This window comes from Aythya ferina (genome assembly GCF_964211825.1).
Source record: "Aythya ferina genome assembly, chromosome: 7".
NCBI classification, from domain to species: domain Eukaryota; kingdom Metazoa; phylum Chordata; class Aves; order Anseriformes; family Anatidae; genus Aythya; species Aythya ferina.
Window position 1 is genome coordinate 1,747,592 of NC_140302.1, and position 26,260 is coordinate 1,773,851.

The 26,260-nt window shown below is 38.4% G+C and overlaps 1 protein-coding gene across 4 annotated transcripts in view; it reads right to left on the minus strand.

Moving 5' to 3' along the window:
• The window catches only part of FAM13C (family with sequence similarity 13 member C), a 130,715-nt gene that overhangs the window by 90,758 nt on the left and 13,697 nt on the right, over positions 1-26,260 (minus strand). For all 4 annotated transcript variants that reach the window (XM_084526150.1, XM_084526151.1, XM_084526153.1 and 1 more), the window contains 2 exons: positions 24,611-24,794; positions 18,869-19,004 (listed from right to left, as the gene is read on the minus strand). In XM_084526150.1, the coding sequence (XP_084382276.1) occupies positions 18,869-19,004; positions 24,611-24,794 (320 nt within the window). The remainder of the gene's footprint in view (positions 1-18,868; positions 19,005-24,610; positions 24,795-26,260) is intronic.

Genomic DNA, 26,260 nt, shown 5'->3' on the forward strand with positions numbered 1-26,260 from the left:
TTTACATTTAAGACAGAACTAGGGTTCTGCTGAAAAAAAAAAAAAAAAATCTCAGCAGTATCATTTTCATTTATTTTAAGAGAAGATAAAATAGAGTTTTCAATCAGATCTCATGTTATCTGGACTCAACAGTTCATGATGTAGTAGGAAACTGGAAAAAATATTTTTTACTCTGCTACACTTTTCACTTTTTATTCATCCCTTGTGTTTTTTATCTTCCACAGTGCAGGAATCAGGACACTACAAATATTCAGCATTTTGCTGTGTACACATATGAGTGTTATCATAACTACCTCTGTCATGTAGTTATTCTGTAATGAAATATCCATTACGTACTTAATCAGAGTTACCCAGGAAGAGCTTGTCACGCATAAAAAGTGCCAAGTAACCTTCTATTATGCCAAGCCTTTAAGCAACTTTACAATAATTATCATAAACATGGAAAACCTGTGATTTAAGCTCCAAGTAAGGAAAATGCTTATGCATATATTTAACTTTAAGAACTTAAATATGCTAAGCACCTGCTAAGTAGGTTGGCAAGAACTGGACTGTTTTGTTAAATAAAGCAAGATCTAATTCTTTAACACACAAATACACACATGCACACAGAGCAGTCAGTGCCTGCCAAGAGGAATTTCATGCATAGCACTAAACTACGCAATTTCCATTTATTTATCTTACTAATAATAATAATGCTCAGGTGAAAAGGAAGGTGATGAGCTCAACAACACTTAGGTAAAATGGTTTATTATGTGAGAATACCAGCTTGGAGACCCAAGCCTTCTCGCTTTCATTCTTGGCTTGAAAAATATAATTTTACAAAAATAAAGCTTTTAAAGAAACAGATGAATACAAATATGCCTTGAAATGAAAGACAATTAAGTATTTACTGCCACAATCAGTTGTCTCTAACTTTAATCTCAAAATGGATTAATGAAATTCTGGATAGGATATTAAAAATTAGTAGGGGCTGAGATTTTAGTTTTAGCCATACTTTCTCTCTCTTTCCAAGGCCAGAATAGGTAAATTTAGTTTTTCTGAAATTAGAACAGAACAGGAATTTGCTACAGCCTGAGTTTATCTCAGTTGATAATTTGATAGCATGTTACCATTTTTAGTTAGTTGAAATGTTTGTAAAAACACATACTAACATTTTAAAATGTTTATTCATTTAAAAGAAACAGTTGTTTTCAACTCTAAACACCTTACTCAGTAAAAACAGGTATCATCCACTGTGGTAGCAAATATTTGTGAATTCAGCATTCCTCTACACTGATGAGCAGGAAGATAACACACTAAACTCCTAGAAAGATTTTATAAAGAACATAGCTAAATGTGGCTATCATATTCCCCCTTCCTCCTCCCCCCCCCCCCCTTTTTTTTTTGGTTGTTCTGTTTGATCCATATTAAAACCTTTGTTTAGATATATGTTGCCTTCTTACTCTGTTCTTGTTCCTGCTCTGCACAAACTTTCAGACCTGCAATATGAAACACTGCAATGCCACTTTGTTGTAGTGCTCAGAAAGCCACACAGGGAGGAAACGTTTGTCCTGTTCAGTTATTGTTCAAGCTGGCCTGGAAATCAGCTTACTACCTACCTCAAATTCTAACTGACACATCTCCTCACGGGGCACAATTATTTTGGCACACTGCAAGCAAGCTAGACAAATATTTTGAAGACGAAGGAGTTCAAACATTTCACTTTTAGTCTCTTTTCAAAAGTTCTGGCTAATACCTCAACTATAAGCTTCAGGACTGATTTGTCCTATTGTACTTATTAGCACAATGTAACTGACTTTTTGGGGGCAAGGAGCAGAAAGAGGACGCATTTCATTACTAATCTGATTTCTGTGAAGCACAAACATGGGCAGTCGCAATAGTGTGGGGGCTGGTTTATTTTTGAACTGCATATTGGGAAACTGATTTGGGAAGCCTCTAGCTAGGCAAAACATTAAGCCTGTTAGCAATAATCTGCTATGGGCTTGTATAGGAGAGAGACATGGGAATGCTCTGGAAATAAATTCCATTGAAAAAACAAAACAAAACAAAACAAAACAAAAAAACACAGTACTTGGGAGTGGAAATCACATACAGAAAAGAGGCTGGGATTGGAGTATGCTCCGTATTTTGCAAGACCTAGCAAAGGCCTTGCAATGTCCACCAATTTTTCCACCATCGAGAAACTCTTGAGCTACTTCTGGGGGAAAAAAAAAAGAAAAAAAAATCCAAGGAAAGTTCTCTCTATTATCCTTCATAATGCCACAGTTAATTACATAAATATCATGAGAGCCCATCAGTGCTCTCCACGCAGGTAAGCAATGCTATCAAAATTCTTTCTTATAAGAAATGCAGTTTTAACTTTCTGGGCATTTTAAACACCACTTTGATCATTTGACTTCAACTGCATGGCTGCATTTACATCTCCCTCCCCTATCCTAGTTCCTTAAGTTATGTTCCGGGTAAATCAGATCACATCCCACATAGCTTGGGGAACCTGGTACCTGTTTGTGAGTGGAATGCCAGACCAGCACTTTACACAGAAAGTCATTTCAGGAGACTAACAATCAACAGGGATGTTGACACTTCCCAGAAGAGCTGTCCTGTTTGGTGGTGGACAGTGGGAACCAAAGAGAGCAATAGGAAAGGCAGTTCCCAAGAAGCACATGCATTTGCAGTCACTCTTTTAACTTTCTACAGCATTAGAGAGTGAGACACTATTTTGTTCTCTCTCTCTCTCTCTCTCACACACACACACACACACGTGTGTGCTCTTGGAACACACAGTACTGTTCGGCAGATAAAAGAAAATGGGAAATACATTTGCAGCTACTTGTTTCTATTTAAGTTAAATAACAGAGAGGGCAGAAGAGAGTTGGTCCCAGATGAAGGTATGTAGGGAAAAGCGTACTGCTATATTAAAGATGTGCTTTTAATTAACTTTGATCTGAATGATTATAATTAGGGATTTTACCACAGGTGTGCTTAGAATAAGGACCTTCTATTTCCTTGTGCAGTGCACACTCCCAGGAAATGGGCATTGGGACAATTTCTTTGTCTAACTACTTTCTCAATTATCTTTAAATGTATTGGTTTTTAATTGTTTTGTTATCAAGATTTTCTGAGTGCATTTTTTGCCCTTTTTTAGATTCCTACGGGCTTTTTCCAGAACCTCAGAAATGTCTTTCAGGTGGCCAGGTGCAATACTGAGCACTTAACAAAATACAGGTTCTATTTCATTATGCTTGCATCCAGGAAAACCAGTTCATACGGAGAGTTATAAATTTATCTTTGGACTTGGGAATAAATGGCTCATTTTTGTCACTGGTGCTCCCCATATGGTCCTAATTTCCTTCCATTTTGGTCTGCATTTATGAAGATTGATATCTCTTTTATTGCTGTATTTTTATGCAGGTCTTAGCAGATAATTTTGTTGCACATCAACTGTTGCAATGCATGCTGAATATAAAAGACTGAGTAGCTATCCTGATTTATTTGAAGACTAATTGTGCCACTCAGTGCATTAACTAGTGATTCCTTGGTTTCCTGATGACATTTCTACAGATAATGTAACAACATATTGTGAACTGGCATTTAGAAAACATAGGCCAAGACAAACAGGCTCCTGCTTCATCTAGGATGCAAAGATACATCGGGTCACATTTTTCCTGTAAGTTTTAAATTCATAGTTCAGCTTTTTATTAAAAAAGAATATCAGGGAGGGCTGAAGGTAGGATTTCATGAAGGAAGAAGAATAATGCATGAAGCAGATAGATTTAACACAAAAAGTCCTGCCCTCTCTCACATTAGTTCTTGCCATATTTGCAGCAGTATATAGAATGCAAGATTGTGTTCTGTAATTTTTCTTAGCTGTTATCCATGGAATAACAAAAACCAAAAGCCAACAACCCAAGAATAAACAGGATCTTTCATCTTTTTCTTATATTTCTGATGATATCTTTACACTGAAATAATATTCTGCCAGATCCAGTCTTAGAGAAACCAAAAGGCCTCTGCACATAGTATCTCCTGAGTCAAGCAACAGCATCAAATGGCACATACCTTGGTTTCAGCTTAACAGACAGAAGCTAACGTGCTAATACCATATTCACAGAGCTGTCAGTGTTTGGTCCAGCTAAGAAGCCATTAGGGAAGAGAGCTTCCCTCTTTTCCTCCATCAGTGCACACCAGGGCAGTACTAGACAGATGGGTGCACGGGGGTATAGGGTCACCTGCATGTGACCTTTTAGCCACGAGTTCTCATTTATTCCTCATGCAATGTAAGAGCGCAAGAAAAATTGTAAAGGACGTTGTAGAAGTTACGACAGCATAAACCTAATGGCATCTAATGCCTCCACTACAGCCTTTGCCAACAATCCCCAAATGAGGCAGTCTTTGTATGACCATTTATGACAGTTCAGCTGCTCCTTTTGAAACTTTAACAGAAATTTAATAGCAACTGATGCTAGAAAGTGAGTTATTGCTGAGTAAGTCACCTCAGCCACCTTATGCCTCTTAGTTTTTTCTTCTTACTTTAAGGAAACTGACAAAGAATTGAGGAAAAAATATTCCCATCCTGCCAGCATTTGGAAATAAATAAGAAAAAGGGGGACTAAGTTCCTATTTGGGACCCCTCTTTTCTTTCATTAGACTAAAACTCCCCTACCTCCAAATTGAGTATCTGTCTGTAATCAGACAAAAATTAAGCCTTCTTTGAAATCAACTTTGGGATTTCTGTGTGTCAGTTTTCAAAGACAAACAGAAATACTCCGTGTCTATTTATTTAAACTTCTGTCCAGAATAAGACCTTGTTACTGTTGGCTCTTACCAAGAAAGCCTAGAGCATAAGGCAGCTTTTGCCAAGAAACATTGAGATTCTTCCTTGTAGAGTAATTCCCAAGCTTCTGACTGTCCTGTTCCCACAGTGCTTCGTTAGCTGAAGAACTGAATAAAATGGATCAGGTTTACGTAAGAACAGATATTAATAGAGTTCATGCTCATTTCCGTGGCATGCCATACAAGGACATACAAAATGACCAGTTTACTTGACACAAGTGAAACTCTTCTGCTAAGTGGCCACTGGGGTAAGTAGGGTTAAGACAGAAAATAGAAATTTCACTGGGGATTGATTCTGGGGACACAAGAGGGAGGATAAAGAGATGGAAATCATATTAAAAGTAATTTCTAAGTCTCTATTTCAATAATTTTTAAAGTTCAGCCCTACAGAGCCTACACTCTACACACACATGTTAGCTGTGTTACCTTCCATCTTGCCCTGTGGGTACTAGAGGATGGTTGCATTTAGGTCACCAAACCAAAAAAAAAAGATGCAGAACCCAAGAGCATACCTGCTAAATGGACTGTCCCTACCTGTCCTCTCCATTCTCTGTGCATCTCCTTATTTCAATGGAGATAGTTGCCTGAGACATGCATGCACCATTTCACCAGCTCCCCTGCTTATTCAAAATCCTTTTTATGGTCAAGTTTCGTGCCACCCTTTCTACAGAAATCATAAGAAATGATGGCTTGTGAAAAAGGCTTTTGCAATACATTCTACAGTACAATAGAACAACCTGGCACATCCCAGACTTGTAACGAGGCTTTGCTCTCTACTAATACTGCTAACAACTGTATTTAACCAATGTAAAGCCCTCCACGCGCATACACATCGGCTGTTCAGCTCATAGGCAAGGCCTTTATTCTGAATACCCATAAAAACACTGCAAGCAGTGCTTTATGTAAATGAGGTGCTGTCACTGACTGGAAAATAGCTCGAGAAGACAGACAACTTGGAGACGTGGCAACTATCTGGCTTCTCAAGAATGTCAGGAGCCAACAAATAATGCTTATTTTATACTCAAATCCCAATGAATTCCATCCCAAAGTAGGTGTTTTTAGAAGGTTTGAGGAAGGTCTCTATCACACACAGCTTTTCAGAATATACATCGACATACTGTAGGGCAATCCAGGAAACATAACTTGAGCCAGAGCTGGCAGGGAAATGCAGCACTCTGTAACATGCAAACTCTCAGAGCAGCTAAAAAGGAAAGATGACATTTTGTGGAAGAGATTTAAGATCCATGACAGGAAGTGCACTGTGTCGCACACAGCAAGAGGTGCAAAATAGGTAGCTAATGAAAAAGGACAAGAAGGAAAAAAAAAAAAAGTGAAAATGGAGCACTGCAAAACTGTCTACGCACTTTCAGGTTAATTCTGACAATATTATCACAATTTCTTCCTTTCCTAATTGATTTTCTTTGTTGTAAGAGTAAAAAAGAACAAAATTTTCCACACAAATTCACAGAGAAATACCAGCAGCAAGGATGAGACCAGAAAGGCTACCTTGGTTTACTCTCCTTAATTACATGACTTTTTTAATAAAGGCCCATCAATAAACAGAGCACATATTCAAAATAAATAAAAAAAAATGAGAAGGAAAAAAGTGAGGCACATAAAAAATGCTACCACAAAGGGTCACATTTTAAAGGGTATTTGAAAAGCTTAAATGTTATAAGAGGTATATTTAAGCTGTCTTCAGATGTTCATTATCTAAAAGCATGACTTAACGTGCACAAACATTTTGCAGTGAAGGCTGGTAAAATTTCCCTTTGTCCTGCTCCCAGCCTCAGTCTGACTTTGTCCATTCACCAGTTTGTGGGCTGCCTCTAATGCTTCTAATGAGAACGGGATAGAAAGAAATTTCTGGGCCAGCATTAACACAGGTATGGAAACATCCCATAAGAGCAACAGTGCACAGAGTGTGTCCTATTCGCTGTGTCTTATCCTCTAAGCACAAGCAAAGCAGAGCTGAGAAAGTAACACAGAAATGGAAATACCTGACTTTCTCTTTTCCTCCTGTCGTAATACATTTCTCCCCTCTTTCTGTGCATCAGAACAGTGGGGATTGCTTTTTTTATCATGAAGTTCTGAACTTAGATCCATTTCCTATGGAAATTGATGTTAACTAGCTACAGTCTAGGCCATTCCCACTGAATGTGGAACAGCATCAGTAAGAACAGTGTGTTTTCATGGCCACCATCGATATGCTGAGAACCGAGCAGGGAAACAGACCTCTGAGATTTAGTTGCACTAGCTGAACGAGAGATGTTCTCTAGTTTTGATGAGAATTTCCATCAAGGACATAATAAATAATTCCAAGTAAAGTCTTATTGAACCTTGCACACAGCCATACTCAGTTTCAACTTTGATAAACTGACATTTCTGACCTAAAAAGAGGCCTTGCTGAAAAGCCGCCTATCTTTGACGCACACCAATCACATAAAAACCACGCAGTCAAGAGCACTGACCCAGCACAAGCTTACCAGATAGCAGCTATGCACTTCCATGTCTGTTTCACAAAGGCAGAGGTGAAGAAGTCTCAGAAAGACTTCAGTGAGGCTAAGAGAGTTCATAAATAATCTGACTCCTCTAAGGAAAAAAATCCTTAAGACTAATGACTCTTTCAGATACTTGAATGGCGCTGAAGACTGGAAAACATCAAATATAGTGACAGTGAACAGAGAGAATCCATCCCTGTGGTGTCACTACACGTTAGAGAGGAGCTTAAGCAGCTGGTAAAGGAAAAATTGAAAAAGGATATGAAAACATCGTATTAAAAAGACGCATACATCATATTGAACCATTAATTCAACTCCTGCAATGTGTTTGTGTCTGCCAGTGCTGCAGTTAATAGAGAGTCTATGAGACTCAGAACGCAATTAAGTCTTGGCGGAAGCACAGTTGGAGGCTGTGGCAGTTTCTATAGCAACGTGCAAGGCTCAAGACTAGTAACAGGAGATTAACTTAAAGGCAAGATAAGTACATAAATACAGCTCTCATTTACCATTTTCTTTGCTTCCAAATGGGCAGTGTATTTCACATTTAAACAATACAGAAATGCAGTCAGATGTCCTACTTGTTATTAACTAGGTTAAAAATAACCTTTACAAACATCCTCTTAAAAATTTCTGACAGCTTCACAATCAGGGGATCCATCCAAACTTCCCTAATTAATTCAATCAAAATGGAAAGCACCGAACTTGAATGCTGCCAGAAGATTTAGAATGAGGCTCCAAGATATGGAACATGACAGCCCGAATAAGAGTTTGCTGATGTCAATGCACGGTACGCTTATGAACAAATCCTCTTGACGCATTTTTATGGATTACGCTTCAGATCGGGTTTTAAGTCTCCAGAAGGGAAAGATAAAGAGTTCCTGTAAGCACCACAGACCTTTCCTTTTTTTTTTTTTTTTTTTTCCCCCCTTCTTTTTTAATATTCTGGTTTCAGTAAGAAAAGCAATACTAAAGACGCTTTATCCAATATTTGTCCTGGCACTTAAGAGCCTTTAGTCAAAGGTTCAGCTAAGAATGCAGTCACCCTTTTGCACTACTATCCATGCTACATACAAAAAAAGCATGTGAAAGAGATTCCCTGACTACTTCCCTGCTGCAGCCAGTTGCTCTGTGTTTTTTTTTTTTTTCCATAACTTAAAAGCAAATTAAAAACACTTAAGATATTCAGAACATACATCCATAAAACACAAACATATTCTTTCCCTGCCTTCTGTACCTTTTTCAATTGTGTAATGTAGAGCTAGCTGAGGCACCTTTGCACAGCATTGGGCTGTCCTTCACAGAATCTGTTAACATCAGACTAATGAAAGAAAAATAGCACTGCTCCCCCAGTGAAATTATTACGTACATAGTTAATTCACAATGTTTTCCAAGGATTACCATGGAATATCTCTCTCAGATTACACAAATCTCATGGGCTGACCCAAAGAGTCAAAATCAGTCTTTGTACAGAATATATTACACAAACAGAATTTATTGTACAAACACCTATCTGCCCAAAATTAACAGTCCACTTTCAATCAACTGGTGAAACGGGCAGAACAATATTTTCATTTGGGAAAACTCCAGATGTGCTACTGCTTCTGGACTCACAGCCTGAGTTAACACAGAACCCCACATCTGATCCCCTATGCTTTTATTCAGAGCAACAGAGACAACCCACGTTAGCTTGGGCATAAAGCAAATGGAGTTAATGAATCAGGAAACAAAATATTCAGAAATAGATAAAGGCTGTACCAACGTTTTCCTTCTTCCTTTTCAGTCTATAAAAAAAAATACAATGAAAATATTTTCTCTGCATAGATTGGCATTACTTAACTACATCTCTACCCGTTACTGTTTACCTGAGGGTTTGTCATGTGTGCCACTAGACAAGTCTTCGTGGGACTCAGCCTGGATGCTTAGAACCTATTTCTTCAAAATGCTTTTTCAAATAAGCTCTTAAGTGCCAGGAAATATATTGGATAAAGGTTCTTCAATATTGTCTTTCTTCTTCCCCCAAAATGCTCCTACCTCTAGTTCTAGCACCTTTTACTAGACAGATTTCCCCTTTGAATGCCCAACAACTATGCCTTCAAATTCTCATGTTTTTGCCTACATGGCAGTGCTTTTTTTGGTTGAAATTTGATGAATTCTTGCCTATTTGTGGGAAAAAATGCAGATACCCTGTGAAAATTTCAAGAAGTCATTGTTATGCAATTCAGAATGTTATTCCACTTCACCTGATATTCCAAGCTTCCCGTGATAATATCCAAGCACCACCTAGAGTAATGAGACTGGCATAGCATTACTCACAGCAAAACGTGTTCTCTTCTGCTATGGTGGGAGGTCACCTGCCACACGTGCAGAGCATAAGAAACCAGTAAGATGGGATTTTTTGTCAAGAGAATAATACCTTCTCCACCGTAAGTAAAACATTTCATCTTGCAAAATGCTTTGAAAGCACTGTGTTCAGAAATAGTACTCTCTTCTCCACAAAATCATTCCAGAGTCAAAATTACCTTTATCAGGGATCTCTGACATCAACTACACAAATCAGAGTAGACGTGATACAGGAATAATCTTTTCATTAGCACAGCTGGGTGCTGATCCACTGAAGGCTTCTAACAGTTGGACTAAGGCCTTCAATCTCTACCCAAAGCAACTAACAGCCAGTGAAGAGCATGAAATATGCTAGAGTTTTCTCTCCAGCATTTTCCCTTCTCAGAAAAAATCCTCTGCAACAAGAGCTGTACTACCAGGCTGAGATGCATTAAGGTATGCATCTTGCCATTCCTTTCTATCGCACCTCCATCAGTGCAATACCTGATTTCTAGATAGGCGACTTCTTAGACAAAGGGACAAAAGTTTAGCAGATGTGAAGTGGCTCAGTGATGAAAATTTCCTCCCTATTTGTTTTAATTTAGCAAGGAACAAGAAAGAAAAATAGAGTCTCTCTAAAGCCAACTGTTTGTTCTACTCTGCAATAGCAAGAGTTTCAGAGTATAAAATAATACTTTCTCACTTTCAAGAAAACTGTTGGTAGAGAATGGGAAAAAAATGTATATCTAAAGACCACATAGCAGTTTCCAGAATTAATATTTTGCTGAGTGGAAGAACTACAGAAGGGTAAGATGAGAACACCATTCTCAACTTCACAGAAATGATTTATGAGTTGATACTGAAGAATTACTTTATTCTTCTATTTTCCACTACTGATATATTTTCCCTTTCAACTAATTAAAAAGCTACAACTGAAGACCATACAGGGACAGCAGCAGCCCTTCAACTCCAAAGTTAACTTTAAAAAAAAGAAATCCCATGCTATATAAAGATTTCAAAGGGAACGTTACATAATGTAGAATCTGCTAAGTGGGAAGAAGTTGTACTAAAGAGAACCATCACTCCCCTCAGTATTCTTAAGACCTGACCTGTCCTTTAACTGAAGTTACCATACAACACTTTGAAGAGTTTCTTTTCCTTTTCCAGAGTGTCTGTGGCAGTACCAAGCTTCTCAAGAGAGGCAGCCTAATAACAATGTAAAAAAAAATGCTGTCTTCCTCTGCAAATAAAGGTTTTGATATTTTCTTCTTTGATTTTGACCCAATCTGAACTTCTCTCTTTCTTTAAAGTAAGTAGCCTTCACTGGAGGAAAATGCAGCATCTAATTTTAGAAGTATGTATCTCAGGTATCAGCAAAGGGCTTCAAAACAGATATTGGAGCAAAACTTTTCAAAGCTGTTGGTTTTTCTTTTTTTTTCTTTTTCTTCTTTTCTTTCTTTTTTTTTTTTTCTTTTTTCTTTTTTTTTTTTTAATCATGGCTTAGGAGATCCCTAAGCACTCTGAGTTTTTAGGAAAACCGGAAGGAGGTGAATTCGGTTTTATGCTTTAAACTTTAGAAACAGACTTCATAAAGAATGGCAATCACCTGAACCTGCATTTGCTGTATATATTAGAAACACGGACTTTTATAAGAATTGACGTTTACATGGATCTGGATTTAGGTTTCACCTGCTTATGCTCTCTCTGGTTAGAAAGCATAGTGACTTTGCCACCATTAAGAACACAGGGTATAAGGAACACTACAGAAGAAGTCAACACACTGCTGCTGCTGCCAGTAACTTACACTCCAGGCAGATCCAGAAGGAAATTTTCTTTTAGCTGACAAATCTGCCTGCAATTGCAAAGTCGCTAGAAGCATCTTTATTCTACAACTTGCAGGAAGATTTTTTTATTTTTTTTTTTGTAATATCCAAATTACTAAGGGCAATTGAGAAGAAAGGTGTGCAGAGCTCACTGATTAGCTAGTTATCTAGAGCACACTAGGTCTGTGTTCTGTCAGCAGCAGTTTTCACAAGTTGCTTTAAGCTTCTTATATGAACTGTGCTTAGTACTAATTAAGTAGATACAGCTTGTCTGAACTGCCCTATAGCCCATTTAATATTTAGCTATCAGTTTCATCTTCCTTTTCCCCCACCTCAACCAGCATTTTGTTTAAGCATGGAAAGAGTTATGGAACATAAATGGTTAGTAAAATAGCTAGGAAATTGCTTAGAAGAAACTTTAAGGACATGAAGGGAAGTGTTGGAAGAAAAGTAAAGCAGCACATCAGATATTTAGTCAAGGAAATATTCTGTTCACACATCATTCCTTGCAATTAAGTGGTAGATTGCTTGCTATACTTTCCTAGTGAAAATATGAAAAAGACAAATATATTTTTAGAAGTACTGTATGGTTTTGAGTTACAGCGTGCTGCATATAACCAAATTCAGCTCACTGTTTATTATTGCTGCATTGTACCCTTGTATTGACTAAGAAAAATATAAATAGCGCATAAAAATCCTAAAGCTAGAGCTTAGGATCTACAAAGACCTCCCTAAGACATCTCCTGCTCTCCTCTACTTACACCCATATCCTTATCTTGTAAAGCTTTACAAGTCTCCACAAGTCTGCAAGGTTTAGATGGGGATCAGCCTTTTTCCCTGACCTAGCACCTGGGCCCTCTCCTGCCTATGCCAGGCAGAGATTGCAGCACCCTCTGCTTTGGAAACCTTGTATCTTGCAGCCACCCCATCAGTGAGATGCAGGGGAGGTGGCTTTTAATTTGTTGATTTGGCAAACGACACCTCTCCCCTCTACCCCAGCTCTCAGTGTGTGGATGCTGGCAGAGGAATCTCCCACCTTAGGTCCTATGCTGCTTTTGTGCACATCCCAGTGACACCAACAATTCCCAGGTGAAGCTCCAGTCGCATACTGGAAGCAATGCTGCGTCATACAGCAGCAGCCCCTCATCAAGTATTTCCTTGTCTGCCTAACAGCTTACGGAAACATTTAGTCCTGATCAGCATCCTTTAACACAATCCTTTAACACAAGTGACCCAGGAACAGTTGGGTCATTTGGCATGAGAGCTGAAGGCCTCCATTATTATTTCCTTATTGGCACAAATCCATGCATGCTCATCTGTGGTCATCTGGGAACAGGGCTACATCTAATTTGAGAGTATGGTCAGTGAAAATTCAAAGGTCAGGATTAAGGTTGTTGACAGAACCTCAGCTTCAAGCATCTAAATTACCAGCAGCGCAAGCCAACCCATGTGCACAAAGCCAAACTGCCATAATGTTTGTTTAAATTAAAAATGGCCTTTGAAATGAGTAGGAACGCATCTAGAAAAAAGCATATGAGGAGGTGTTGTGTTTGTTTATTCTTAATATAAGTTTCTGAAGTATCACGTCGCTTTTTCCGTATTCTTCTTAAAGGCATCTTCTGCTTTCTCCTCCCTCTTTTTTCCCCACAGATCTCTTTATTTAAGAAAATGAAGTTGTCAGTAAATCAGGACAATTCAAACTAAACTTTTCTAACCCTGGCCCCCAGGAAACAGGAGTAACATGCATCTTTGCCATACATTTCATCATGTTTTTCATGGTTTTGGCTCAACTGGATTTGTGTTTTTATTACAGGCACATTTCATCCTTTCCCTTTCTCATATCAAAATAAAAAGGTACTCAGTATTTAGTTTGATAGCTCTGGAAACTATTTAACAGCAGTGCTGACTCATGAACACACACTTCCTTTTTTTACTTGAAGTAAAGAAATTAAATACCACTGAGACTGCTCTATAGCAAAAACCCAAATAAGCTGGGAGAGAATGAAACTGCATTAGGCTATAACGTGCTAATATGCTTTCAAGATTCAGCCAAGCCTTTCTTCACGCAACTGCGATAAATGCTGGCATATTCTTCTGGCAAGTGAAGTTAAGTACTTTGGCATGTTTGCATCTTTGCTAGGTAGGTATTTAAACCCATTAAAGAGGAAAAAAGTGGTCTAAGAACTGGGGGCAGGGGGAGCAGGGCCTGCGTTCAGAGCATGTCTGTTAAATTCACTGTTACACAGCCCTGAATTGGAGAGAGCCCAAGTCTCTCTGAAGACTACAGTTGAATAAAAAATAGTATTTTATTTTAACAGTGGACTTTTAAGGTTTTTGCTTTATTTTGTGTTTCCTGTCTGCGTTTCTGATAATATTTCCCATTCCCATCCCTAAACTTAAACCCTCAGTGGCTTTACAAAGTACAGGGGCTATAAGAACAGGAACAAAAAAAAAAAAAAGAAAAGCCTGAAATGTTTTTATGTTTAGACATCACAGAACTTTCAGTAAAAATACTTTTAATTTCCCAAGGGATGAGTTTCCCATCAAAGACTTCACTTCTGCTATTTTTCCAAATGCCCTCATCATCAGCGTATCTGGAACAAATTGTATTGCTTATGTACACCAAAGAAAAGGAATACAAAAAGTGTAACAGAGTTTATTGGTAGTCTTCCTGAGTTAAGGAAGGTGACATGAACATAAAACAAAAAATGATTGTATTTCACAGTGGTTTGGAGGTGAGTTCATACCCTTCCTTCATGCCTCTCTGATATCGGCAATTATCTGAGAAGGAACAGGCTGATGTGCTGATATGTTACAAAAATAGAAATGCCATACCTAATTTTAAGATACTCCGAACATATAAAAGAATTATGTTCAAAGCAAATACAGCTATGTAGTGAAGGAGAACAATGCTGACACCACGTGGAAGAAAACGCTGCTGCAAACTTGAGATGCTTGAAAAACTCAGAGCCGCAAGTCTTCAGTTAAGGTAGTGTGGTAAATTTTAAAACATCAGAGGAAGACCACATGCATCTTCTGAAAGTGGAAATGCGTGTTATCCTAATGTATACACTGCCTGATTAATTATAATCCTCTTCCTTGTAGCGTGGCTGACACCTTAGCAAGCAAAGCAACCAGCTGCCACTCTGAACACATCAGGTAGGAATTGCACTAAGACTTCTTAATCTGTAATCAACATAAATTCTTTGAGTCTGTCTATGGTAGGGGTTTTTAAAATGCTCTGTTCACAACAAAACTTAAAAGTAGGCCTTCACAGACTAAAAGGTAACAAAGGTGAGTCTTTACTACTGCTTAGTTTGTTTCTGCACAGCAGAGCACCTTCAAAATGTTTTTCCCAGTCAGGAAAGGCATGTGTCAGTTTTAGAACACTTCTCCTCTCACACACTTCCTGCCATTACTGAATGACAGGCAGTGAGCAGTGTTATCAGCCAGTGTGATCACTGGAGCTCTATTATTGTATTGTTGATTGCACTAAAGAATCACAGGCCACCAGTTTGGCCGGCTTCCTTCTTAAATGTTCCAGCTGCTTGTTACAGTGAAGCACTGCTGACAGTGTGCTTCATGGCCCACATAGCACACCTTCACCTGCTGACATCCGCTCCTGGTACAGCTTTACCAGACAAAAGAGAAGTGAAAAGAAAAGAAGCAATGTAGATAATGTGGGTAGGAGGGAGGTGACAGGCAAAATGAACTAAGGCACACACAGGACTCACTATGTTCACACCTAAGTGCAACTGGAAGTTACCTTTACTAAGCAAAGAACTTCAGTGAAAGAAAAAAATCGAAATCTGTACCAATTTAGAGTAAGGGAAAAGTGCTAAGAGCCACAAATAGGAATTGGAACTGTGTTCCTCTGCCAAAGAAGAATTTCATCAAGACACTTCAGTCTAACCTGGAAATTTGAGTTTACTGTATCATAAGATCATGTTTGTTCTGTTTTTGAAAGGTTTCAACTGATTTCAAAAGCACTGTTATGGGATTATCAAAGGAAAACATCGGTTGAGTTATTAGCTGTCCTTGAAATTGAGGGCAGTTTATCAGGGAGACCACAATTTTTTTTTTTATGGCAACTTCAGATGAAAGTGGGGCACCAATTCTTTTTTTTATTTTTTTTTTTTAAAGAAATGGGTTAATGCTGAAACATCCCCTCCCTCTTTGAAAAAAAGGCTAAAAGTCTGATACTAACAAAATTCCCTAGACCACAAAACCCTTCCCCCCCCCCAAAAAAAAAATAAAAAAAAAAATTCAAATAGATAGCCTCCATAAAATATTTAGCTCCAGTGATCCCAAACAACTCCTAACCACACTGCATAGTTTCAGAAATCCACTCCGATGTGTCTGCGGTCTTTCTGCAGGTCTAGGAGAGTGCCCTGCTCCCCTTCCCCAGCCACCGGAATCTCTGTAATCCTTTTACAAGGGGGTTCCATTATTGCAGGCAGAAGCTACATGGAAACCAATCAAGAGTCCCTGCAGCCTTGCCAATATAAAGTGAAGCACGCATAAAGGACAAAGAAAAGAGAAAACAAAGAAATGAGAGTTATTTCCTCAAGGTGTAGGCTTTTTTCCCCAATTAATCCTATGCTTTGACGGGATGCAGTGGCTTGCACACACACCAAAAGTCATGCTTCTCTGTTTGTAAAGCAAAGGCAGAGTACTTAATTCAAGCAGCATTCTGTACAGAAAGGAGATATGAAAAAAATACTCCAAGACTAGATGTGAAGAGTTCTGTAACCATTTTTTAAACCAGAACATAAGATTCAGAATTGATGAGGGCAAACAGCATGACAAATTGCTATTATAAAGGTTTGGATCATAATTTAATTAGCTTAACTTCTATAGTGTAATCTTGCACACCTCCAACACAGCTACCAATATGCTTCAGGTTAAACGGAGTTGTCTAGAGAGACCCCAGGTCAAAACAAACATTACAGTGTCTAATGTCTTTAAAAAGTGATTTAAACCAAACAGGGAAATCAGCTCAGTACCAGTGCAGTGTGTGAGCTAGGACAGAAGACTATAGAACAGCTTTAAATGCTAATGGATATTAGGATTTAAAAAACAACTAGAACCACACACCACACAAACACCACCACCAGCAGGATTTTACAGCCTTACATTGTCATTACAGCAACAGTCAGGCAAAAGGACAAACTAAAGCCACATAGTAGCTTGTAAGCATCTTTTAAATAACTGTCTTTAGATGGAATAGGTGGGTATGAACAGTCTCCTAGCCAGCCTGGGATACTAGTTCTGATCTATTAGACAGGCAGCTTTCTAAAATCTGTAAATTCTTCTCCCAAGCAGCCAGCCTGAATCGGCCTACAGAGGTAGAGTAGGTGGGATGACTCCTGGCACTTCTAGGTATCCTAAGAGCTATGATCAGGAACAATCAGTCGTGTTCATCTCAGGCTACAAACTACACAGCTGCCTATTAAGCGTATGTCAGCTGTATTGCATGCTTGCCAAATCAGTATGACTTTTATTTGTTCAAGCTCAATTAATTACAGTGGCATATAAAATTGAAGTGAAAAATATACTGGAAAAAAAGTGCCCCAACAACGAAAAAACCTCCTGAATTAAGTAGTCCAAATGCAAGTATCAGCGTTACTGCTTCAAGTTATTTCATGAGAAACAGCCAATAAAAGCAAGTTTAATTTCCAGGAAGCAACAAGGGATCTGAGCCAGGCTTGCCATTTCACTTTCTGCTTGCTTTGCTGGAACTAGTTCATGCACGTTGAATATGTTTAGTTTGTAAGCCTAACTTTGATGTTTCTCATTTAGTGGACTTTCAGCAATTGTTACATTATGAAAGATGAAGAGTACCTATCCAATGTGCTGGATTTCCTGCCAGAAACTACAAAAACAAGATCAACCACAGAACACCGAATTCCCTTCTCACCATAGATGGGATTTCTTTCATAAGCTTACCTCAGAGTAGGAGAGTGCCTCATGGCTATGCCTTGTCTGGGGTTTTATTAAAGAACTTGAAAGGATTTTTCCAGCAGAATTCTTTCCCACATCACCACAATCTCAAACAGACTGTGACATTTTTGCAGAATTACAGGGAACGAAGTTGCTTTTAAAACAAAAGTATTGCAATAGAAAGCCAGAAGGCCTGACTTTGGGCTTTTCTAACACCTTTCCAATCTCCTTTAGTCGCTGATGCTTTTTAATCGGTCTAGTTTTGTGAACAGAAACATTATATAATAGGATTCCTAACATTTTGGTCTTGCATACTCATTTGCAGGAATCCCCAAAGATGGTAGTGGCATAAGACATGTGAGGAAAAGTAGAGGTGTGGGCTCCAACATAGTCTCTATGTCAAACGACCCCAGTTCTAGATCTGGGACCATGTCCTATATCACAGGATGAATATTTCATAAACATCCTTACATCAGTGTCTTCTGTTCTCTGTACCTACAACTGAACAGGATTTTTTTTTAAGAAAAACTTTTTAAAGAGAGGTTCCAAGAAGCACAACAGTCCCAGTATCCTGCTTTGGGATATATAATATGCTCTAAATACAGTATTTGACTTTATAAGTTTCTTTTTTTTTTTTTTTTTTTTTTTTAAAACAGAGATACTTGAAGAAACTTGAAGATACTTGAGCAGCATGAGCTATAATTACATGCAACGCAAGTCTTTTTCATAATCCTTCACCTGATCTGGCACACTTCCATCAATCTCAACTGCAAGGATGTGTAGTATAACTTCATCGTAAGGTATTAGACTGCAGTTCTTGTTACTACGTTCCCCTCAAGTTCTTTTCTAAAAATCAATTTCAAGTTAAGCAGTTAAGCAGCAATGATACATCACATCCTGAAAACAAGACTTACATTGACCCTCTCCCTAAAGCAGCAGTAGTCTATCATGCTTCTTCCACTAAGAGATTTTTTGACAAATAAGGTAAACAAAGAAAAGTACTAATATTGTTTTAGAAAAGAACATACCCAAGAAAAAGGTGAAACATACTCAGCATTTTCAGAAAAGATGAGAGGGGGTTCACCCTTGTGATTTTGCTCTTCTGCATCATCTACATATAGCAGCGCAGTAAGAAGTGTTTCACTTGAGGAAACAATCAGCAGCTTTGGTCTAACAAAGTTCCACATTAAAATATCTAAAGTGGAAAAAGTTAGTATTTTTTTCTTGACCTTTTATTTTTAGATTTGCCTTTTTTTTCCATAATTACAAATTTAAAGACTTATGTTTCCCCTCTAGCTTGGGCATACAATGAATACTTAGGCTGCTGGCAACGAGGTATAGTCAGTCAGTACTCACACTATGTATAAGCAAATACATTTCCATTTGTAGGTTACAACCTAATGAAGCACTTTTGATTCCTTGCTGAATCAATTAATGTAACTTTCTTACCTGAAGGCCATCTGCTTGACTCAGTGAGAAACCAGGGTTCAGATCAACAAAAAGCTTCTCATGGTGTTGAAGCAAATACAGCAGGAGGCCGTTGTAAAGCCTTTGTTCTTCACAAGCCGAGGGACTGACAGGGATTCTAAGGGAAGAACAAATGGATTCAGTTTTGGAGCTCTCATACCAGGGGCTAGCGATGTGAGTAGCCCCCTTGTGCCCGAAATAATTCACCAACACAGCCAGCCAGGCAACTGGATAAAACAGTGTTCCAGGCTCATTGCCAACCAGCAATTGTTGGGACAAGAATCATCTCCACTTGGTGGGGGTCACAACATTGGGAACCCCACAGTGACAGAACCCCAGTTTGCTACACTGGTTCACATCCCATTGAATCTTTGAAGCAGTGCAACAAAATAGCTAGAACCTGGCAGTCTGCCATGAAGTTCACAAAAGCAAAGACAAAAAACAAAAAAAAAAAAAAAAAAAAAAAAAAAACACAGAAGCCTGCCAACCTGCCACCACTCAGTGGCACAGGGGCTGGAAGAGTTTTGCTGTTCCAGCTTAGCTTCTGAAGGTGAACTTTGAAGGCTGGAACAATATCTTATTACGAGAACTGCCTTGAAATAAACATAGATAAGAAACTGTTACAGCGTAATAATTTGTAATTTCACAGACTTAAGGTCACATGCAGTGGAACTTCTCGTGCTTCCCTTAGCAGATTTTTTTTTTCCTTTTTTAATATGTAGTAGCTTCATTTGTACTATCCATACAAGTAGACTAAATCAGAATCATTTAATCAAAATAAAGAGATTCATCTCATTCTGTGAAGGGACTGCGTATGCCCCCTGTGAACCATTTGGAGGCTTGGAGGACCTTTGCATATGAATTTTGTCACCTATTCCAGCTTCCCCAGAAATGCTGCGTCAACTCAGGTCCACCCAACACAGTATTAAAAATTAAACACTTAATGACCTCTGGAGACTAAAGAGGAGACATACATATGCACCAGTCTTCTGTTTGCTAAATCAGTACATTCATTCTTCATTTGCAATTTTAAAGTACAAATATATGCACTGGGTCCAGTTCAAGTGCTTTCATTCACATTCTCATTTTGTAAATCTACATTTGTTTCTGTGAGAACTCAAGTTTGGGCTCCTTTTAAAAAAGAATGGTTTAAAGAAGAGTTATAGACAGGTATGACCTAGATTTACAGGATAATCTGCTGTGTCATCAGTTCTTTTTCAGGATTGAGTAACAATTCTCCATCTTGGATTCTTCCTCTTCTCAGGACAGACTCAATTTCTCAGAAGTAAATAAATAAATAAAATCAAGCATGGCTTTTAAACCTGGTTAACTGAGCAACAGCCTTTCTGGCATAGAGTAAGCCCAAGAAATCACTCAGAGTTTACCCAAACATTAACACCCTCAACTCAAAAGCCATACAAGCAATCTTTTCAGTTTTTTTTTTTTTAAATCTTCTTTAACTTAAACATTTGTTCTCTAATTCATCCCTACCAACTGTTAACTCCCTGCTAGCAAGGCGCACTCCACAAGTTGTTCCTGAAGATAAACAGCTCTCTCTGTATTTACTGGGGCCCACTTTCCCTTAGTAGCAGCCTATGTTTTGGCTGCTCAGTTCTCAAGTCAGTTTAACACAAACCAAACCTGTACTCTAGGATGTGACCCTACAGCTGACTCCAAATATCAATATCTGCTCATCTGCAAATACTCACGGGTGGCAACATATGGGTATTCCAAATATAGAAAGTACATTTTTAGTTTCCTCTGAAGCCACCTTCCTCTTTGAGTTTCAATTAATTCTGTAAAATAAACATTTCCTGCCTCTTCAGATACTTCTGCTTCTAGCAGAAATCCTGTAATCAGGCTGACAATAGGGGAGCCGTGTTCACCCAATGCTGAATCCAGGAATATATTCCTAGGAAGAGCATAGCTACTGAGGTATATTATGCATTTCACCATAAAAACCCTGTAATCAATTGTAGTACAAATCAAACACAGGAGAAAACTAACAAATAAGAAAAAACTGAATCTTGACCATCAGGAATCTACTATGGTTTCCTTGAGAGAGCCTAAATCTTTCAAAGTCGCTTTGCCACAAAGTGCAAGCTAGAAAAGCCATACAGTGCTTTGCCTTGGTTGTGTTCAGGAGATCTGCAAAAGTTCCTTGCTGGCAGAGGCTTGTGTATTAGACTTTCTGTAAATTAACAGGAAGAAAGAGTCAAAGTGAGTAGCTGTAAACAGATACCTGGCTAGCATCCTTACACACACACTCAAGAATTGCTTACTGAGGATAACAGCAGAAATCTCTTTACCAAGAGAAGGCGTAAATAAAATTGTACCTGTAGAAATCTAAGCAACATTGGTCAAATCTCTGATAAAAGCAACACTTTCTCCTTGGCACTTAGAGAGACTTGCAAGACATGATACAGCTCACAAGGAGGACGAGGAATGGCAACAGAAATAAATAATTCAGAGGATGAGCAGAAAGAATTCACCAGTAGAAGGTGATGGAAGAGTAGATTTTAGCACAGGAAGTCTAGGGAGCAGCCAGCCTGACAATTCACCTATGAGCTATGTTTGTGGCTCCTTCACCTAAAAGGAAGTTAGGACATGAAAGCTCCATAATACAGATGCTAAGACTGAAGTTCCAGAAGATAAGAAACAGATGCCAGGTTCCAAATCTAAGAGCAAAGCAATCTGAAAGATGCTGGTGGAGCAACCTCATAGTGGTGAAGACAGTCTCACAGGTGAAAAACAGCACAAAGGAGAAAGGTCAGTAGAAGAAACCAGAAGGAGGTGGTTTGCAAAGGACACTGAGGTAAAAATAAAGTGTTTTTACTAAGTTACACTTTTTCTGAAACATACCATCTTTTCCTCATCACGTTTTGGGTCCCATCACTCTGAATAGGGACAGGAAGCAGATATATTACTACTATTATAACAGAATAATTCCTGTATGAAGGTGATTTCAGTCAAATGTTCAAAATAAGCAGCAGTAAGTTAAGGGGGTTGTAACAGATTAAAAATATAGAAGGGACATCTTATTTAAAATTCAGTTTTTAGACAGTGATACTATTTTCTTAGCATTTAAAATTCATGGCAAAAGGAGGTTTCCTGTGATCCTGTAACCAGGCTTCCAATGTTATACCTGTGATAAGGCTTCTATTTGCTATTTGCAATTAGTGTATTTACTAACTGTGAAGCACTGGCAGTTTAGGTTAGTAAGGTGCAATCAGCAGCAAGTTTTATATTCTAATTTTGTGTCCCCAAGGTCCATGTGTTCCATATTCCAACTACTTTATATTCAAGTTCAGTCACTTCAGTGAAACTATGAACATGACAGGTCTCCACAAATAAAGCGTCAACAGATTGAGACAGGTGATAATCACAGAGAGAATTTACACTTGAATATAAATAGATGAAAATTTTAAGTAGAAAGGTTTATAAACAACCCAAAGCAAAGGCAGGAAGAAGTAACTGCACAAAAAAAAGGCAAGTACCAGAATGCACGCAGAACACTTAACATCTGCAGTGAGTTAGCACCAGAACTGTAGTTAATAGTACATCCAAGAAATAATAGGTTACTTCCAACAGTGGCACAGGGTATACATTTCTGCAGATTAGAACCAGAATTGTACTCAGCATTAGACTTTAATTTTTCTCTTATAAAGGAAAATACAAGTGGTTTGGTCTGAGTCTTGGAGGCCTTGGGTCACTCAGAAGCAAGGGGTACAGCAATCTCACTGAATGAAAATGCCAGTTGCAAGGTTCTCCTCACCACCCATTTATTAGAAAGGTGATGATTCGTAATTGCAGAAAGTCACTCTCCACGGACACCACTACTTACACACTTTACAAAAAATGATTTCCAGACTTTTTTTTCTCTCCCAGAGATGGTGAGCTCAGAACGATTACATAAAGCTGGAGTTAATGTTCATAGGGTAGTTATAGCTTTTATTTATGGTAGCTGTGCGGTCTTGACAAATAACTGGCAGAGATTGTTTCCAAGGCTTCTCAGACAGGTCACTTGACACAAATATTTAGTTTAGCATTAAGTGCACTCTTAAAACAAAAACAAAACAAAACAAAAAAATAGGTGCATATTCAGAAGTAGCTGGATGATCTCCCAAAACAGGCTGGGGTACTTAAAAACAAAAACAGTTCATCAATCAAAAGGGGAGTCCACTTGAATTTTCTGTGTAGATTCAGAAATCAGCGGGCATACATTCAGAGAATTTGAGACCAGAAGTAATAAAGTATACTCGTGCACATGCATGCACCCAAGCTTCATGTGATGGTGAAGGGGTCTAATGTCAGGAGAGTGACAGTCAGTGCAGTCCTTGAGATAGCATAGGTCTAAGGGCTGGATTTTTGATGAAGGCTTTTTAGCGTTAGCCTTTTACCTATTTATAAGCATCATCATGCAACTAATCCAGATATTGGGAGTAAACCTCATCTGTCTGCACTCATTTATTGATTTCAGCATGCAGATGTTAAGGGTTTTTATTGTGCAACCGCTTTGTTCTACAACTGAATATCCTCCATAATGAAACCTACTCTCACAGGAGGGAACGGTGTAAGTCCTGTCACACTGCACACCGTTAGGTTCATCTCTCCAGCTGTACTTTTGCTAAGAAGTAAGGTTCTTTTTATTCATATCACCTGCAAAGGCTATAAGCTGGTACATCTGGTGATAAGCCTACAGAGCAGTTCAGCAGACACAAACAGAGCTTTCTGAAAACAGCAGCAAGGTTTATGAGCACAGTTTCCCAAAACAAAGCCTGTCATTGATTTCTAATACAAATGGTACCAATTTTGCTGATTTTATCCTTTTAAAAAACTTCCTCAGCTTGAAACACACACCAAAAAAAAAATGAAGAACAAGGTGTTTGTTACTGTATAGAAAACTCTGATTGTTAATGCTTAAATTTTGCAAATTGGTAATTTGCTTGTAGTTTACATCCAGCTAGACTGATCCACTGAAACAAAGGTTTACAAATCCTCAGATAGGTATGAACACTATCACATTTCTGTATCAGCGTGACAAACAGAATGAAGCACTAAAACATTTCAGTTTCTTTGGAAAATCCACGGTCACACCATTCTAGGCTGTTTCCTCTCACTACCTTGACTTACCTGACGTGCTCTCCCACCTTTCATTTTAGCATCCAGGTATGTGTCCACGCTCCATCATCCCAAACACACCTTCACCAGCTTCTGTACTTACCTCTTGCAAGCTCAGCTGGCCTCTGTTCACATTTCCATGTGCATTTCAGTGGCACCAGTATATCCAAAACTTGCCAGAAAGGATAGAATGAATTACTCTTCTACTTTGGTAGAAGAGACTCTGATATCAAGTGCCATTACAAGGTCAAAATCAGCTTTAGCATTTCTGAATCAGTGCTCTCACTAAGTAGCCTCTACAGCCCATGCATTGCTTGGGCAGGAAAACAGAAGAAATTCTCATTGAACGGCTCTTTAGCCCTCATACCTCTTCTTTTTAGATTGTTTCTTACTTGAGACCCTGCCTGTAAAGAGCCAACCTAACAGCGCCAAGTTGGTCAGCCTGATCAGAAACCGTTCACATTAGCCCTTAATACTGCACATAACATTTAACTTTCGAAATGCTGTACTTAGATTGGATGCACAATTATGATGGGAAGCCTTGTTTTAAAGCATGATCAAGTAGTACTGTTTAAGACAGGTAAATAGATACGGAGTACACACTTGAACAGAGCAGGTCCAAACACAACGGCTAGGTTCTCCAGAGTCATGAAATTCACTGCACTGTATGTTGCTATCTTTAACAGGAAAGCAGACAGGAACTGCAGAAGGTTTTGATGGGCTTCAGGCAGGCAGCTGAGTAACTGTCTCAGATTCTTTATGCATTCTGTTGTGTGGATTTTGTGCTCTGTAAAAAAAGAAAAAAAAAAGTTATTCCATAGATGTTCCTAATAATAACATGATTTCATCATAGATACTATTATAGATCTGAGAAAGAGGGACGGTTTTAAAATATTTATTCTTTACTTTGCTCTAATATATGTTCTACATGAAGAATTTCTACCCTAAATTTGGAAAACTATTTTCACATATTAAATATTTAAGTACTGTGGATTTTCCAAATACTGGGTTTTTGTATACTCTGGTTTTGCTATTCTTCCTGTTAGGACAAAAGCACTTGCTGCTTTTTAATGGAGTTATGGGCAGTAGCCATGTCTGTGAATCCTTAAAGCTGCCTTTAAGGATGTTAAAATATTATCAGCCTTGATTCTCCCCAGAGATTTGACACGCTGTATGATTCTCATTACAAGGAATAAGAAATTGTACCCTTCCAGCACCGCATCATCTCCGTTTCCTGACTAATTGGTAGCTCTCAGTCTCAAAACATTTGTGCTCTATAAGCATGCAACTGTACTTACACAAGAGATGCTTAAAAACCTAAATTGGGAATACTTTGCATTTCCTTGATTCCCATTCTTCAAAGAAGAGTTACAAGGTAAAAAATGGCTTCACAAAAAACTCTATTTGACCAGCAGTTCAAAATTAATATGAAAAACTCTCCTAGATATTAGAACTGAGATAGCAGTACTGCTCAGTAACTGGCAGTTGATGCTCAAATTTGCCATAGATCTCCAGGACAGGACACATCTGCATAGCTTCAACATTGTGAATAGCGAATCACATCCTAAAGGGCAATTCTAGCCCTAAAAAACACATTCCATAAAGGTCAAGACTCATGTTGCTCAACATATTAATGAAAAGGGGAGGGAAGGAGGGAGAAAAGAAAATAGAAATTAAAAAAATAAAAAATAAAAAAAAAGAGGATTTCAGCAATACTATTCAGGGTAGTCAAAACAAGATGATTGCAAAACTCTGTAGAAGGATCTTTCAGCTTACTGTTTTCAGATCTGATGAAAGGGACTTCGTTGTTTTTGTTGCCTTTTTTTTTTTTTTTTTTTTTGTAAACGTGTACATAACTCAGAGTCCAGCAAATAAAGTTTGAACAAAAGCAGCCTGCAGTCTAACCTGCAAAACCCACTTATTTGTATGCAAATACCTGAATCAGTTATCACTCAAAATCACTTGGCCTAATTGTCTGAAAGCATCAGTGGTAGGGTTTTATTTGGTTTTACACAATTAAGACCTATAGACAAGAACAGGGAACTAGTCAGCATATTGCTATATGTACTCATTCTGGCTTTGAGATGTAAACACTTCATGCCATTCCACTCACGGTTGCCAATAAAACAATAGGACAACTAGTAAAAAGTACTGAATAAGAACAGGGAATGGAAAGGCTCCTGTATAAGGGAAGATGAAATAGAGAGGGAGGCCTCAGCTTGGAAAAGAGAGGAGTGAGGCAGCAGATACATA